The sequence below is a fragment of the Nilaparvata lugens genome, chromosome 4 (genome assembly GCF_014356525.2).
Source record: "Nilaparvata lugens isolate BPH chromosome 4, ASM1435652v1, whole genome shotgun sequence".
Classification (NCBI taxonomy): domain Eukaryota; kingdom Metazoa; phylum Arthropoda; class Insecta; order Hemiptera; family Delphacidae; genus Nilaparvata; species Nilaparvata lugens.
In genome coordinates this window covers 74607450-74625025 of record NC_052507.1, presented here as the reverse complement: position 1 = coordinate 74625025, position 17576 = coordinate 74607450, and the positions used below count along the sequence as shown (strand labels likewise).

Below are 17576 nucleotides of genomic sequence, written 5' to 3'. Positions count from 1 at the left end.
ATCACCCGACAAAATTGAAATTATTGAATTTAATGTTCAATAATTATTAACGACCGTTGTCCATGTAATTTTGTGTTCTAGCATGCTATTTTGTTCTATTGCTGTCGACATGTTGCACTACCGAGGAAAGTGAAAAGAACTATTTTATCGTCATTGATTTTATTTTTTTGAAAAGGACGATTTTGTTTAGCTGTCAACTTGGAAATATTGATTCCTGAGTAAAATTAATTATTGAAGGCAGAATCTAAGACGATTTTGTTTAGCTGCCAACTTGGAAATATTGATTCCTGAGTAAAATGAAATATTGAAGCTAGAAAATTGGAATCGACTTTTCACAAAATACAATTTTTTTAAATGGTAAACGTATGTTGATTGGAGTTGAAAGTATGATAATTATTCCGGTACTGTGCAATAGAACACTCTATGGCTCAACTCACACTTACGCGACTCATGTCGAGAAGAGACTCGACTCTAGTCGAGAGCATGTGTTTCCAAATGGTGACACTCAGACCAGTCGATTCTAGTCTCCGCGACGTCACCATTTGAAAACACATGCTCTCGACTAGAGTCGAGTCTCTTCTCGACCTGAGTCGCGTAAGTGTGAGTTGACCTATGAGTATTCTCATTAGTCTTTTTAGAGGTAAGTAGAATGATTGCGAGGCTAACGTCAATCTGATATATACCTTCAAGATTCTTTCAACAAGCTTTACATGAAATACGAGGATCGTTCCAGAATTGAGTTTTTCTATTGTTTAGTAACCCTGTAAATGGCAGGAAAAAGCTGAAATTTTCAGGGAACTTTCTTCCAGGCTTAATGGCAGTGCTGTAAAATTGGCTGCCATGATTCATTCGTCAGTTTTATTGTCTTTTTACTTTCCTTGCCCTATTACCATAGGTAAGGAAAGTATTGTTTTACGAAAAAAAATTAAGGTACTCCAATTTCTATACGTTTCAAGGTCCCCGAGTCCAAAAAAGTGGTTTTTGGGTATTGGTCTGTATTAGTGTGTGTGTGTGTGTGTACACGATATCTCATCTCCTAATTAACGGAATGACTTGAAATTTGGAACTTAAGGTCCTTACAATATAAGGATCCGACACGAACAATTTCGATCTAATGCAATTCAAGATGGCGGCTAAAATGGCAAAAATGTTGTCAATAACAGGGTTTTTCGCGATTTTCTAGAAAACGGATCCAACAATTTTGATCAAATTTATACCTAAAATAGTCATTGATAAGCTCTATCAACTTCCACAAGTCCCATATCTGTAAAAATTCCAGGAGCTCTGCCCCATCTATGCAAAGTTTGATTTTAGATTCCCAATTATCAGGCTTCAGATACAATTTAAACAAAAAAATCAAGTGGAAAAGATTGAGCATGAAAATCTCTACAATTATGTTCAGTAAAATTTTCACCTAAAATTGAAAATAAGCCCGAAATTCGAGAAAATGTGATTATTCAATTGCAAACTGTTGGCACTGTTGATTCTATTAAATCATTCACTATGAAGAGATAGCAGACCTCGTGTGTCTCCAGCGTTATTGTCCTGTCACTAGCTGGCTCAGATCTAGCAGTATAGACTGATCTAGATCTAGAGTAATAGTAGACTTGAAATGCGCGTGAACACTAGCGTCAGGTGATGAATTTTCATAACGGCAAGGAAAGTTGTGTGAGTGCGCCACACCAGATTTTTTCTTTAGGGCTAATTGTAATATAAATAGAAATACAAATCTCAGTACCCTTTTTGAGTTATTTTATCACAACATGTTTCGGACATTAATGCGATTTTCATGTTATGATGAAATAATTTAAAAGGGTACTGAGATTTGTATTTCTATTCATTCGTCAGTTACGAACAATCCAATATGGAGTCACTTCCATTCACTTCTGCCGCCAAATGAAAAGTTCTTAGTGTTATCAGTTTTTTAATGAAAAATAATAAAAGTGCAACTGAAATTCACCACGAGTTTTGTAGCGTGTAGAGTGGTGATGACGTTATGTCAAGGCCAAATGCTTCTCGTTCGTGCCAATCCTCTGTTGAAGGAAGAATAACATCACACAACGAACAACGAAGCGTCGTCCATTCATGTCACAGCCCCAAACTTTGTCAAAGATGTCTAGACACCGACCGTAGTAGCCTTTTACGCTTGACAAAATTCATTATCAACTCTCTCCAAATGTTGAAATAAGCCATAAAAACTACACAATTTGCAGTGAATTTCAATCGCACTTTTATTCTTTCCCTTAAAAAACGTATGAAACTACGTATTTTACTTTCCTTGCCCTATTACAATAGGTAAGGAAAGTATTGCTTTCCGAAAAAATTAAGTTACCCCATTTTCGAAATTTCTATACATTTCAAGGTCCCCTGAGTCCAAAAAGTGGTTTTTAGGTATTGGTCTGTATGTGTTTCTCGAAAACGGCTCCAACGATTTTGATCAAATTTATAGCTAAAATAGTCATTGATAAACTCTATCAACTGCCACAAGTCCCATCTGTAAAAAATTCATTAGCTCCGCCCCATCAATGCAAAGTTTGGTTTTAGGTTCCCAATTATCAGGCTTCAGATACAAATTTTCAAGTGGAAAAGATTAAACAAATCTCAACAAGTAATGTTCAGTAACATTTTCACCTAAATTTTAAAATAAGCTGGAAATTCGAGAAAATGTGACTATTCAATTGCAAACTGTTGGTAACTGTTGATTCTATTAAATCATTCACTATATGAAGTGATAGCAGACCTTCTGTGTCTCCAGCGTTATTGTCCTGTCACTAGCGTCAGGTGATGAATTTTCATAACGGCAAGGAAAGCTGTGTGAGTGCGCCACACCAGATTTTTTCTTTAGGGCTACTTGTAATATAAATAATGGGTGATTTTTTTGAGGTTAGGATTTTCATGCATTAGTATTTGCTCAGATTTTTTTGAGGTTATGATTTTCATGCATTAGTATTTGCTCAGTATGCTTTGACATTTCATCATGAATAGACTTACTAACGAGCAACGCTTGCAAATCATTGAATTTTATTACCAAAATCAGTGTTCGGTTCGAAATGTGTTTCGCGCTTTACGCCCGATTTATGGTCTATATAATCGACCAAGTGAGCAAACAATGGTTATCTTCAGGGATACTTTTGAGTCAGTGACTCGAGTGACCCAGAGCCGAACAAAATGGCGGCTGACCCGGGGCAGACTAGTGATCCCATGGAACGACAACCAGACATCGACCGGTCGATGCTGTTTGGCGCGTACTTTTGAATATTCGGATGGCGCGAATATTTGAATAAAACACACACACACTGGTGTGACACTAAAAGTAAGTTGTTTTGCAAAACAAACATGGCTCATGCTGTAATAAATGAGTTTATTCTAGGAGGCCAGCAACTAGTAGGGCCAGTTGCTGAGGAGGAATTGGGAAATCCTTTAAGGGTTTTCAATGAATTATTCCAACAGGAATGTAATAATACGAGACCTCACAACTTGGGTTATTTTGAAATTATAATATCACTTTATAATATGAGTGAGTTTAAAAGCCATTTTAGAATGTCTTAGCAAACCATGCAGATAAAAGATTCCATACTATTATCATCAGAATCTTTCCATTGAAATTTTGTAAACATAGTTAATGTAGCATTATTCTATTCAGGTCACCTACTGAGAACATACCAAGTGGGTCGCGGTGTAGATTTTGGATTTTTGTTTAATAATCATTATATATTATAGGACTATATTTTTTGGCGTCATCAAAGAGACCACTGCACTAGTCTTCATTGAATGAAAATAATACCATTTTCCCTAAAAATATATTTTGGCTGCTTTTAAATTGTATAAAAATGAAAGAAAAACTGATTTACTTTCGACATTTTAAAAGAACCAAAATGAGTTTAGAAATAGAGCCAACATTACATTTTCTAAACCAAATTTTTATAAAAACATTTTGAGAGACTAGTTTCTGTTGTTGCACCATTTCTCTCAAGTTGTTACTCATTTCAAGTAACTGGTTTGTTATTTTATTCGAAATTGACTATATCATTTTTTATAATGAAATCAGTGCTGTAGACTATTTCAAATTATTATCATTTATTTCCAATGACCAGGCATTCCTGGATAGATCGATCACGTCTTCAGTTATAGGATGGTCATAGTTGACTAGACCCAACTATAGGCCCGCCACAACGTAGACCCACGCTAATCCATGAAAAGCAACCCACGCCGTGGGATGTTTTGTAAACCATTGCTAAGCCTCTCCAGACATCTGTGTAATACATGCAATGAATAATCCACTTGTCAGCTGATTGATTATGAATAATAATTATTCTATAGCAATGGTTTACAAAACATCCCACGGTGTTTTTGCTTTTCGTGGATTAGCGTGGGTCTACTTTGCGGCGGGCCATATGAGCGTATAATAGAGGTACTGTAAGATATAGGCCATACGAAAAACCAAACATGGTGTATTTCAAATCGAAAATTGGTGGATTGTTTGTTTTTTTATTAAATTCCAATTTTACAAAGATTAACATCAACATTTTTAGGTGCTCTTAGAAGTTATAGGAAGGAGAATTAATCAGCCTGCAAATATAAAAATACCTCTTGAGGAGAAAATACTTTTTACAGTTTGGATGTTGAGCAAACCAGAGACATTCTTAGCTGCTGATGACAGATATAATTTTTCTAAAGTACTGCTTATAGAACATTCTATGAGATAGTGGATGTCATTGCAGCTTCAGTAGATGAACATGGTCGACACTCTTGCAGCAACAAAAGTCATCTGATGTAATTAATAATAATAGCCTTTACCAAATTCATAACTTGTGCTTGCTACATAAGAACTTCCTTTAATACAAGATTATCACCGGGTTGCACAACGGTCTGTTAACTTTTAATCCCAAATAAATTTCACTTTTGTTGCATCATTAGTCCACACATGACCCTCTGTGGTGACTTCTGTAACATAAAGAAAACAATGATATTAAAACATCATTAAGTAGTGAACATGATTGACTTCCATAAGGTAGGTCTACTAAGCATTATGTTATAATTACAAGTAGTGCAGTCTATATACAGTGGTGCTTGCAAAATACATTGTAGTTCTTAATTTTCAATATGTTATAAATCACTCTCAAACAGGCTGTATCAGTGCCACTTATTTGAAGTTGTCTTTTGAAGGAAACTTCGAGCTTGGCTACAAAATCTTACAGAAGCTTGATTAAATTACACCGGAAGAGTAGCTCAAATTATGTTATAATCACATATAACTTAGAAGAAACGCGTCTATAGTGAGGTCACGTTATATTGGCAGTAGAGTAATATAGAAGAACAACGTTGCCGATTCTCTGCCTTTTATAGCTGATACCAGTATATCTTATGTAATTGTTCATTCTTCTTTAGAACAATCAATTTATTGTACTCATCAAGTGAATTTACTTTTCAATAAATAATACACTTGCATAATTAGATTGAAAATTTTGTTAATAATTAACAATTATTGATCATATTTCAACATTGTAAAAAATCTGGCAAAAGGATAGCAACACCAATGTTAATCAAATACTGACTATCCTAGGAAAAATTAAAGGTTACAAATTTTCCTAAACATTTTATTCGTCTCACAGTTTTAGAGATTTCTCTATACTGTAAGTCTTCTATGTTTTTCTCTGTATCTTCTTTAGTATTGACGAAAAGACAGACTTCTTTCAATTGTGGAGTAGCTTGGTTTAAGTTTTCAAAATGCAATGGGTTTAAAGCTGCATATTATACACCAAAGTTTTCACAGATTCTTCTATAAAAAAGTTGTTGATTATCTTTAAAAATTTGCTGTTCTCAAACAATCTAGAGCAACAAGAGCTGTCAAAATTTTCGCTAAGAAAGCATAGTCTGCATGGACTTGTAATGAAGGAAAATTTTGTTGGCAACTTTCTCAGTGTTTACAATGTATGGAAAACAAAAATCATGTTAGATAGAGGGATTTTTACAAGTTGAGGAAGCAATTTCACTGTAATTTTAACATATTGCCATAATTTGTTTAAAACTTTGAATGACAACTCTAATGTAAAAGCTCCAAGTTTTTAGCTTGGTGTAAATTATCACAGTATCTACAAAAAATAGCAGCAGAATATGGTAAAATTATTTATACCAATGTGACTACTATCACTAATCGTTATTACGGTATGTGATAGAAATTATATTATAAGAGGATTGCATGAAAGCGCCTTACCTGCTGCTAAACCAGCCATCTCGATGTGGCCATAGTTTTGTTTCAGATTCAGATAGGACTGAAGAAGTCCAAGCTGCCTGTAAAACAAAAATCATGAAGTTTCAGTACTTGAGCTATTAAATTTAAATTAGGCCTATACCATAGAATAACAAACTTTTTAATGAAATGAAAATGAGGGAAGTTTATTAGGTTCAAGTTTATGTTTAGCCGATTAAGTATTCTGAAATTTGATAATGAAATTCTATTTATTTTTTAATAAATTATGCCATAAACAAAATACGAATAGGTATTGAGGTTAAACAGCTATAAAAATCTAAGAAGAAACAGAAGTAGCCAAAATCAAAAGTAAATATTTCAATGCTATTTAAATGGATCAATAACTTTCATGACCACACAGAATAATATTATATTATTTATTTTATTATTCACAATTTCCTTGATGAACACTAAAAAGCCTACTGTAACAGTTTTGGATACCGTAGATCACGTCATGAGCACAAATATATTTTAATATAATAGTTATACTAAACTAATAATATTGTCAAAAATGCAATTAATAAACTTACCAGCCAATAATGTGTAAATTTCCTCCTTTCTAATTATTTTATAAAATATGCCTTCAAAAACAAACTCATGTTTGTATTCGTAATAATCCTCCATATTTGCATTTACTTATGTGTTGTTTACTTGACTGCAGACCGAGCAGACGACGCGAAACTTTCAACCAATAGGAGCGCTCCGATTCCGGGTGACTCGAGCTAGAACTTCGTAGCCCGTACTATTTGGTCGGGTCACGATTCCTGACCCGGGCTAGAAAAATCAAAGATGGCGACCGGGTGATGAACTGTCAAAAGCTCCCATGAAACGCGGGTCACCTAGCTCGAGTCACTCGAGTCATTGGAGCAGTGTATCCCTGAAGACGCTCATTTAATGCGATTGTGATTGTGACCAAGTTTCGCACTCAAGCTGTGTTTTCGTAACGGGCAGAAGCAGAATCGATTGCAGCGCACCCAAGCGGGCAGAAACAGTAACATTCAAAGAACTAGTTCTTTGACATGAATTTTGCTTTATGTGTTATGGGTAATGAACTTTTTGGGTTGTCCAAAAGGTAATTCTAAAATGATTATTGGATATTTAATTCAATAAAGTGAATAAATTGCTTTTTATAACTCAAATAACTTTTCCACAATTATTAGTTACTTCAATTATGCTAAATTTTATGCTTTATAGGCATGTCAATCAAAGAGTTAACTTTTCATTTCCTATGCTTGAAATTTGTAAGGGTGAATTATTTGAAGTAACTGATTGTATTTCATTATTAATAAGATATTATTTTATTAACTAGAAGCATTCCATTATTAAAATATATATTAGAATTATAATTATTTTATTAACTAGAATCAATTGCCTTCAGAGTCAATGCATGTTCTTTGAATCACATCGTGTATAGGTAGGCCTACCTACTATGAGTACCGTATTCAACTTCAAAGGCCTATTGAAGCTCTATCGAAAAAAAAATCAAATTAATAAATGAGTGCTTTACTTTTGGCATTTTTGGAATCTACGGGTTATATTACACCAAGAGAAATAAATATTGTAAACGTTTTTTAGGCAATTTTATTTTAGCAGTCCCCTTTTTGATCAATGGATAGGTACGGTCCCGGCTGATATACTTAAATAAGAATAGTGAGGCCCATTGCCTGCCTAAATCAATATGCCTTTTTAGGCAAGGTTCAATTAGGGACTCCTCACCAGTAAAAGCTATACGAATCTTAGAAGTTATTATTATAGATTACTGTAACACATATGACATGTACAAAGTGTATTCAAACAGGCGAACTAATTCTAATAATTATTGTTGAGATAACTATATCTTGCTAGAATAAACAGGTTCTGTTATGGTACTTTAAAAAACACATATCCTATTTTAAAATGGATAAATATCTATCAATAATTTTGAAGGTAACTAGTACCCTAGTGATATTCCAAAATGAAACATGATTAGTTTCGACATTTTCAATAAGGACTCTCTTGACAATGATATAATTAGAAACTGGTCATGCTTATTTTGAATATATTAGGGTAGGCCTACTAGTTATTTTTCATAATTAAACATTAAAGTTGCCCTATTAAAATGAATACTTTATTAGATATTCATTAGAATTAGAGTAGCCATTCAAACTTCTTATTTACTATAATGTTCTAAAAGCTTATCAATTTTAATCAAAACCTTGGAAATATAGTCTAGAAGGTTGAATTAAAAGTAATTATATTTGATGTGGCTTGGAACATAATATTTTCAACTTTTGCTTGAGTTATTTTTCATATCCAAAGAATTATTACCCGTTCAATGCAGTACATGAGTACTATTATTTAATTCTTAATGCAATACATAATTGTGATAGCTTACCTTATTTTATATAAAATTCGAGTCTATTATTTTACATGTTACCTATAGCATTTGCCAGTCAGCAATGTTAAATAATTTTATTATTTCCAAAAGAAGCAGAAGCCATACAGAACCAATAAAGTTGTTGATAAGAGTTCGATGCTGTTGGGTTGAATATAGTTTTAAAAATCCCTCAAGTATAAACCATCAAAACTTATTTTATTAGCTTCATGTCACTTGCTGTTTTCTTAAACTACCTGAATTGAAGCAGTTAGCAGGAGCAATCGCCCAACCCCCCACCAAAGAGGATATTATTATGAATAACATAAAATAAACACATCAAGATTTACTGAAAAAATTAATATATTTCTTAGATGAGTCCATCTCTTTCTTCTGTAGGCTACTACATCATACATGAATTATATCCATGGAATATTATTCATAGTTGATTTTCTTTGTCATCCTCTACTTCTGGCTGGTACACCACTAGGCCTGGAATCAAAAAGTTATAATTTATTATTCATTATAAAAAAACTTTGCAAAGTGAATTCTGAAATTGATTGTTTGTAATCTGTATAAGTTTTCAATTATATTTCTTGGCAAGGAACCCCCAATAATGAAAAGTAATATTATATGAGAAATTCCAACAATCAGTTGAATTATTATTAGCATCAATCTCCATTTAGGATTTGGTAAATAATCAGTGTGTCCCAAGGTCAAAATAACTTGTTGGTGAACAACATATTTTTGGATACCATGAACAATTCATTCATTTCTGTGGTCAGTAGGCCTACTCTCGACCGTTTGGTTTATTTGACTCTTCGAAAATGTACTGCATAAAGTAATTATTGGTTCTATATTTAGAGAAACAAGTTTAATGAAACAAATGGGAATTTAATCAATTAATTGCTTGATCCGAAATGATGATTATCTACAACATTATAAGTAGAACTAAGTGATTTGAAAATGAATACCAAACTGTAAATACATAAATCCCTCTAAAAACAATGCAGGTATTTCATCCATGAATTCAATTATGAATTTTAAAAGGTGGAATCACTGTCATTTAAGCTATTATTCAGTGTTTTTCACCAGCACTTGCTGGTTGAATTTTTGAAGTCATCTATTCATAGTTCTAATGTATGGTCATTTATAAAGTTCAACATTCACTCAAGATCAAGATGAACAGTTGAGAAGAGTGTTTAAAAAACAATGTATTCACTCATCATTCAGGGAATAGAGCTGTTCATAATATTTGGGATTTCCTCCATAATGAAATAATTTATGTAACAAAATCTAATAATGTGATAAAATTGAATCAATAATCTGATGTTAAAATGATATCACATTATTAGATTTTGTTAAATTATTTCTTTATGGAAGGAATCTCAAATATTATGAACAGCTCTATTCCCTGAATGATAAGTGAATACATTGTTTTTTAAACACTCTTCTCAACTGTCCATCTTGATCTCATGTGGTTTCACGTAGTTTCGAAATATTAAAATTTCCTGTAAGCTATTAGCCTAATGATTTTGTAATTCAGTCAGTTTTTCAATTATTTTAGTCACATACCATATTTACTGTATGTCTTACTATTTGAATATCTAACATCAAATCAATAATAAAACATTGTGGATAAACTTTTTGAAAAAATGGGAAACTGTATAAAATGACATCGCCCACATATAGTTTAAAAAATGTGTGGAATTTGATCTTACCTAACTAACTTATTCTATCTATGGGTTCCAAAGAATTTTTCCATCCTGGTCAACAAAAATGAATTCATATGCAGTTCCTTTGAGCACATTCTCTTCAATATTTTGTTTGTAAATGGTACCTGAAAAAAGAAACATATTCAATCTTTCAAAATATATTTTGGAGATAAAGTGAAGTTAATCATCAATGATAATACATAAGCCTAGTTTGGACTTTGAATAAATTAGAAGTGAACTGGGCCTCAATAAACTATTTACATTAGATAGACTATACCACGGTATTTATATGAAAACGGTAGTGGTCATGAAATGTGTGCGCAGTAGCCAGCCAGCTAGATTGCGTCATCGCCACCAACCGAGGTTTTAAACACCTATTGGCAAAACATGAAACTTATTTGTTAAAAACATATGATTGGATATAAAATGACGTCAGCTAAACCAGAAATTTTGCACAAACATGCGCGTGACACCTACCGTCTTCTTCTATATACCGTGGACTATACATACTATAAGTATATAGCCTACTTACATTCGTAGCACATAACAGAAAACACTTTAAAGTTTTATAATATAAATTAAAACAGGAGACACATGACATAGATAGATTGAAAACACTGAAAAACTTACATTACACTCTTTGCTTGGTCGAGAAAAGGGACACAGTTCCTCGAAAATTTCCGATTATAATGTAAGTTTTTCAGTGTTTTAATCCATCTATGTTGTGTTTCTCCTGTTTTAATTTTTACTATTTACATTGATATACCTGGCATCACGCAATATATCGATCAATAGAGCATGAATAAGTTTTTCAAATACCGTACATTACTATTCAAGTTTTATTGGTAGCAATGGTCAACCAGAAAAATAGTACCTATTTTATCTTTTTTCAATGGCAGTCTTTCAAAATTCAATTACACTGACTCTGATCAAGTTATTTCTATAACAATCTATGTACTAATTTTGTTTCCAAGTGAATTTGAATTAATTAAAATAAGATTAATTCATAGATAGGTACCAAAGACAAAGTAAATGTTCTAATAGTCAGGTTAGTTTTGTTATTGTATTGATAAACTATGGGTTTACAATATTTTGAGGTGCAACAAGGATAATGGAAGTTTAGGACTTGGAATGTAATGGAATACTTCAAAGTCAAATGATGATGTTATTTTCAATAAATCTGTTTGTAAAAACTACTAGCTGCATTATAAAAAATGTATTTTGTGATTAGGCCAACTCAATGGAAGTGTAAAAGATTGTTAGTGTTGAAGGTTATATCGGTGAAGAAATAAAGTATTACAATTATTTGAACATTATTTCTGATTTTATTTTTACTTTAAAGTCAAACCAATACATTGAACTCAAACGTTTTACTTAAGGCATGTTCACAGAGACAGAGTTCAGTTCAGAGTCACCTGTGCCTTGCCAACCACACATATGATTATTTAGTCTATTTCATTGATTCCAAACAACACGCCCCCTCAATGAAATAACAAAAAAATTTATCAAAAAAACAAAAAACAAAGTAAGTTATAAGAAAATTAACATAGTTCAAAAACATCTTAATTATAAAAAAATATTATTTCTAAACTTGACAAAAAGTTCCTTTCCCAAGGGTTTTGTGAAAATGTCATTTAAATCTATGCTATCCTTTTGTTGAAACCCCCTAGCAACTAATCTAGCCTTGTACTGAATGTTACCCTTCTCATCATTTTTAATTTTAAATACCCATTTGCTATCAATAATTTCTTTGTTTTCTGGTACAGTATCTACCTCTGTCCAAGTATTATTCTCTTTCAAAGCATTTAGTTCAGTTTTTACTGCCTCCAACCACTTTACAGAATTGTTTGATTTCATAGCTTCAGAAAATGTAAGAGGCTCATCTACTTGTAGACTAAGATAACTGGTTTCATAGTCTTTCAACCACACTGGTTTTTTAATCACTCTTTTCTCTCTCCCTCTTATTTCATTATTTTCATCCATCATTTCTTCTCCACTTTCTTCATTTACTTCTACTTCATTGATTCCATCTTCAATATCATTTGTTTCAATCTCAATACCCTCAGCTTCACTTGTATCAGTTTCTTCTACTTCATTATTTTCAATTTCTTCAACTTCATTTATTTCAGTTCTTGTACTCCATCATTTTCAATTTCTTCAAATACATTGTTTGGATCATTACCTTTTGCGATTCCCTCAATGTCAAAGCCTTGATTTATCTTGAATACTTTGGGGTCAGAATATTTTTCACCTTGGTTAGATTGCTCAACATTTGAAAAAATTACATCCCTAGAAACAATTATTTTCAAGTCAACTTCAAACAAACCATTCGAATTTTTTATGCCTTCCATAATGACTTTATTGTCTTTCAACACCTCAACCCTATTTCCACTAAATAAGACCTTACCATCGTTCTCAGTGATAGCACTTACAGATAACAAATTTTTAGAAAGTTCTGGAACATATAAAACATTATTTAAGTTGCATTTGTCTGATTTGATGTTTCCTACCTCAAGAGCAAACATTGATTCATTTTCCTTGGCTACTCCTACTTTACAACTAATTGGAATGGAACTATCAAATAGTGATTTAGATTTTACCATATGTGAAGTAGACCCTGAGTCAATTACGAAAGTGTCATAGTATTTTACATTAGAATTAGTAGTTAAAAAGGATACTTGGTTCTTCTTCTTATCATTCTGTTTTTTACGAAAGTAACAGTCTTTGTCTTCATGATTATTCTTCTTGCAAATACTACAGAATAGACCACTTTTCTGTTTCATTTTATTTCTGCATTCACGGGAAATATGTCCATAATTTTTGCATCTGTAGCACTGGATTTCCGATGTTTTGAATACCACTGGTTGCACAGAATCACCTTTATCAGTAGATAGTCTGCGTTCTTCATTCACCAACCGGGAGGTTAGGTTTGTGAGATTTCTGTCACAAATTGCGGTTGCTTCCCACGAAGTTTGAAAGTGGGTGTATTTCCTGGGCAGGGAGCTGAATATTTTGCCAATAACCATCTCGTCATCGATTTCGTGTCCAACAGATTTCAATTTATGGGTCAAATTTTCCAGACGGCTGATAAAACTAGCAATGTCTTCATTAGCCTCTAGTGTAAAATTGAAAAAGTCCTGCATTAGAGAAAATTTCTGTTGTTTTTCATCACGTTCGTAGATTTGACACAGTTTTTTAAACATTTCACATGAAGTTTCACAGTTCAAAATGTGATTCAAAGGTTTTGAGTCAATTGTAGTTATTATTATTTTCTTGGCTTTAGCGTCCTTCAAATTGAAAATAGAAAGTTCTTTTTCTTTACTAGGGTCGTTTGGTTTTAATTCTTTTCCATTAACAATATCACTAAGTCCTTGAGAGTCGAACAAAATTTTAATTTTAAATTTCCACATTTGAAAGTCTTCATCGTTGGATAGCTTTCCAACCATACCCAAGTCCGAATCACTGGAACCAGCCATTTTTACTTTGAACTCGATTGCCTTACCTGATTTTACTTTTGGGTATTTTACTTTTACTTTTAATGTTTTTACTAGAGTTCAATCACTTCACCGGTATTACTATTTTAGAGTTGAATCTCCGAACTTCCATTGTTGTCTTGCACGAGAGTATTTAGGTTAAAAAAGTTTTTTACTTGCACACGAAAGATCCAGCCTGGGCCCATAACCTGTTGAAGGTTATATCGGTGAAGAAATAAAGTATTACAATTATTTGAACATTATTTCTGATTTTATTTTTACTTTAAAGTCAAACCAATACATTGAACTCAAACGTTTTACTTAAGGCATGTTCACAGAGACAGAGTTCAGTTCAGAGTCACCTGTGCCTTGCCAACCACACATATGATTATTTAGTCTATTTCATTGATTCCAAACAACAGTTAGCATGAAATGCTATCTTATCTTATCATGTAATGCAAAATGTTATCTTGGTTGAATAATGTTTACAAACTGATCATTTAATGTTAATCTAATCAATCAAGTTTGAATGAGTTTAAATCTAAATAGTTGATTAGATTTCTCTCTTTCTTGTGATAATTCTCTACCATACACAAACTGGCTAGTCTAGGCTTTACATTATTATTAAACACTAGAAATTATACTTTAAATAAATAAATAAACTTTCGTCAACTTCTAACTTCTTGAAAAATGAAAAAGATAGCAATTTAAACCTAGAGACTTGGTTATTAAAGGCCTACTACAGAAGGCTACCTGAATAAAAATTGTAAACATGCTGGTAGGCTACTTATAAAAGTTATATCAAATTGTGTACGGTAGATCTAGCCTACTTTATTATGAGAAATTTAAGTCTACTTACTTGAATCCTCTATCATATCAGCAATTTTTAACCATATTCTATTTTTCGAATAGGTAATTCGTTGTGCAGGTCTGGAAAGTACAAAACTTTGAACTGTCCCATCAAATTTATAACGAATTTCACGCCTTTCTGTAGTAAATCCATTTTCAATTTTTCTTGTAAAAATTAAGAATAAAGAAACCAATAGAAATATTTTATACCTCAATTTTCTACTGCAAATTAATTTCACAGTATAATAGTAGCAATCCGAAATCTGACAACCAACAGCAAAATAATATCAAAACAAATCATCCAACAACATTAAAGATTGAGGTTAAAAGGAACATGGCGTCTGATGCAGAGAAAGATTATTCTGCCGGTGTCACGTGATCAGAGCAGAAAAGTAAATTCGAAGCTGTCTGTTCCCGTCGACAGAATCCCGAAATTAGTTCTTTTTCGACAAAACGGTTCACGAGCAGTGATCGGTCAAAGCAAAATAGCATTGTGTTGATAGGCCTTAAAATGAACGGCAAAATGAACGACAGTTCGTTTCTGATTTGAACAGTTCTTTTTTTTCTGCTCAACTTTCTGCCGATGGGTGAGCACTCCCCATAAGAACCAATGTTAATTTAAAGTGAATTCTGTCGTCTGCCCGTTACGAAAACACGGCTTCAGTTTACTTTATTGGACATTAAACCAACCACACGAATGTGTACAGTGCGTACAGAAGAGAATATTGCGTCTGTTTCTGAGAGTGTTGCTGAAGACCGTGAAATGTCTATTCGTCGCCGTTCGCAGCAATTGGGTTTGTGTTATTCGACCACATTGAAGATTTTACGCAAAGATCTTGGTGTAAAACCGTATAAAATACAGCTCCTGCAAGAACTGAAGCCGAACGATCTGCCACAACGTCGAATTTTCAGTGAATGGGCCCTAGAAAAGTTGGCAGAAAATCCGCTTTTTTATCGACAAATTTTGTTCAGCGATGAGGCTCATTTCTGGTTGAATGGCTACGTAAATAAGCAAAATTGCCGCATTTGGAGTGAAGAGCAACCAGAAGCCGTTCAAGAACTGCCCATGCATCCCGAAAAATGCACTGTTTGGTGTGGTTTGTACGCTGGTGGAATCATTGGACCGTATTTTTTCAAAGATGCTGTTGGACGCAACGTTACAGTGAATGGCGATCGCTATCGTTCGATGCTAACAAACTTTTTGTTGCCAAAAATGGAAGAACTGAACTTGGTTGACATGTGGTTTCAACAAGATGGCGCTACATGCCACACAGCTCGCGATTCTATGGCCATTTTGAGGGAAAACTTCGGAGAACAATTCATCTCAAGAAATGGACCGGTAAGTTGGCCACCAAGATCATGCGATTTGACGCCTTTAGACTATTTTTTGTGGGGCTACGTCAAGTCTAAAGTCTACAGAAATAAGCCAGTAACTATTCCAGCTTTGGAAGACAACATTTCCGAAGAAATTCGGGCTATTCCGGCCGAAATGCTCGAAAAAGTTGCCCAAAATTGGACTTTCCGAATGGACCACCTAAGACGCAGCCGCGGTCAACATTTAGGCCTAAATGAAATTATCTTCAAAAAGTAAATGTCATGTACCAATCTAACGTTTCAAATGAAGAACCGATGAGATTTTGCAAATTTTATGCGTTTTATTGTTTAAAAAAGTTCTCAAGCTCTTAAAAAATCACCCGTTAGAAATACAAATCTCAGTACCCTTTTTGAATCATTTTATCACAACATGTTTCGGACATTAATGCAATTTTCATGTTATGATGAAATAATTTAAAAAGGTAGTGAGATTTGAATTTCTATTCATTCATCAGTTACGAGCAATCCAATATGGAGTCACTTCCATTCACTCCTGCCGCCAAATGAGAAGTTTTTAGTGTTATCAGTTTTTTAATGAAAAATAATAAAAGTGCAACTGAAATTCACCACGAGTTTTGTAGCGTGTAGAGTGGTGATGACGTTATGTCAAGGCCAATTTTTTCGTTTGTGCCAATCCTCTGTTGAAGGAAGAATAACATCACACAACGAACAACGAAGCGTCGTCCATTCATGTCACAGCCCCAAACTTTGTCAAAGATGTCTAGACACCGACCGTAGTAGCCTTTTACGCTTGACAAAATTCATTATCAACTCTCTCCAAATGTTGAAATAAGCCATAAAAACTATACAATTTGCAGTGAATTTCAATCGCACTTTTATTCTTTCCCTTAAAAAAACGGATGAAACTACGTATATTTTACTTTCCTTGCCCTATTACAATAGGTAAGGAAAGTATTGCTTTCCGAAAAAATTAAGTTACCCCATTTTCGAAATTTCTATACATTTCAAGGTCCCCTGAGTCCAAAAAGTGGTTTTTAGGTATTGGTCTGTATGTGTTTCTCGAAAACGGCTCCAACGATTTTGATCAAATTTATAGCTAAAATAGTCATTGATAAACTCTATCAACTGCCACAAGTCCCATCTGTAAAAAATTCATTAGCTCCGCCCCATCAATGCAAAGTTTGGTTTTAGGTTCCCAATTATCAGGCTTCAGATACAAATTTTCAAGTGGAAAAGATTAAACAAATCTCAACAAGTAATGTTCAGTAACATTTTCACCTAAATTTTAAAATAAGCTGGAAATTCGAGAAAATGTGACTATTCAATTGCAAACTGTTGGTAACTGTTGATTCTATTAAATCATTCACTATATGAAGTGATAGCAGACCTTCTGTGTCTCCAGCGTTATTGTCCTGTCACCAGCTGGCTCAGATATTTGAATAGTAGACTTGAGATGCGCGTGATCACTAGCGTCTGGTGATCAATTTTTATAACGGCAAGGAAAGTTTTGTGAGTACGCAACACCAGATTTTTTCATTTGACGGTAGAACGCATTAAAACTCAACAGCACTGCCACTAAACCTGGAAGAACTAAATATTTC

General features: G+C 33.4%; 1 protein-coding gene and 2 long non-coding RNA genes across 4 annotated transcripts; 1 reads left to right on the top strand and 2 right to left on the bottom strand.

Moving 5' to 3' along the window:
• Positions 1-4815: 4815 nt before the first annotated feature.
• Positions 4816-7137, bottom strand: LOC120350956. Of its 2 annotated transcripts, XR_005571126.1 has the most exons (3): positions 6781-7137; positions 6215-6291; positions 4816-4944 (listed from the first exon to the last, which is right to left on the bottom strand). It is a non-coding gene; the product is annotated as an uncharacterized LOC120350956 (long non-coding RNA). The 2 variants fall into 2 exon arrangements; XR_005571125.1 differs by lacking the exon at positions 6781-7137 and having other exon boundaries at positions 6215-6372.
• A 1806-nt stretch (positions 7138-8943) lies between these two features.
• Positions 8944-14782, bottom strand: LOC120350955. The gene is made up of 3 exons (XR_005571124.1): positions 14651-14782; positions 10325-10443; positions 8944-9095 (listed from the first exon to the last, which is right to left on the bottom strand). It is a non-coding gene; the product is annotated as an uncharacterized LOC120350955 (long non-coding RNA).
• A 555-nt stretch (positions 14783-15337) lies between these two features.
• Positions 15338-16231, top strand: LOC120351103. The gene has a single exon (XM_039427099.1). It carries the CDS (start codon positions 15338-15340, stop codon positions 16229-16231), a length of 894 nt encoding a protein of 297 aa, XP_039283033.1.
• Positions 16232-17576: the final 1345 nt, after the last annotated feature.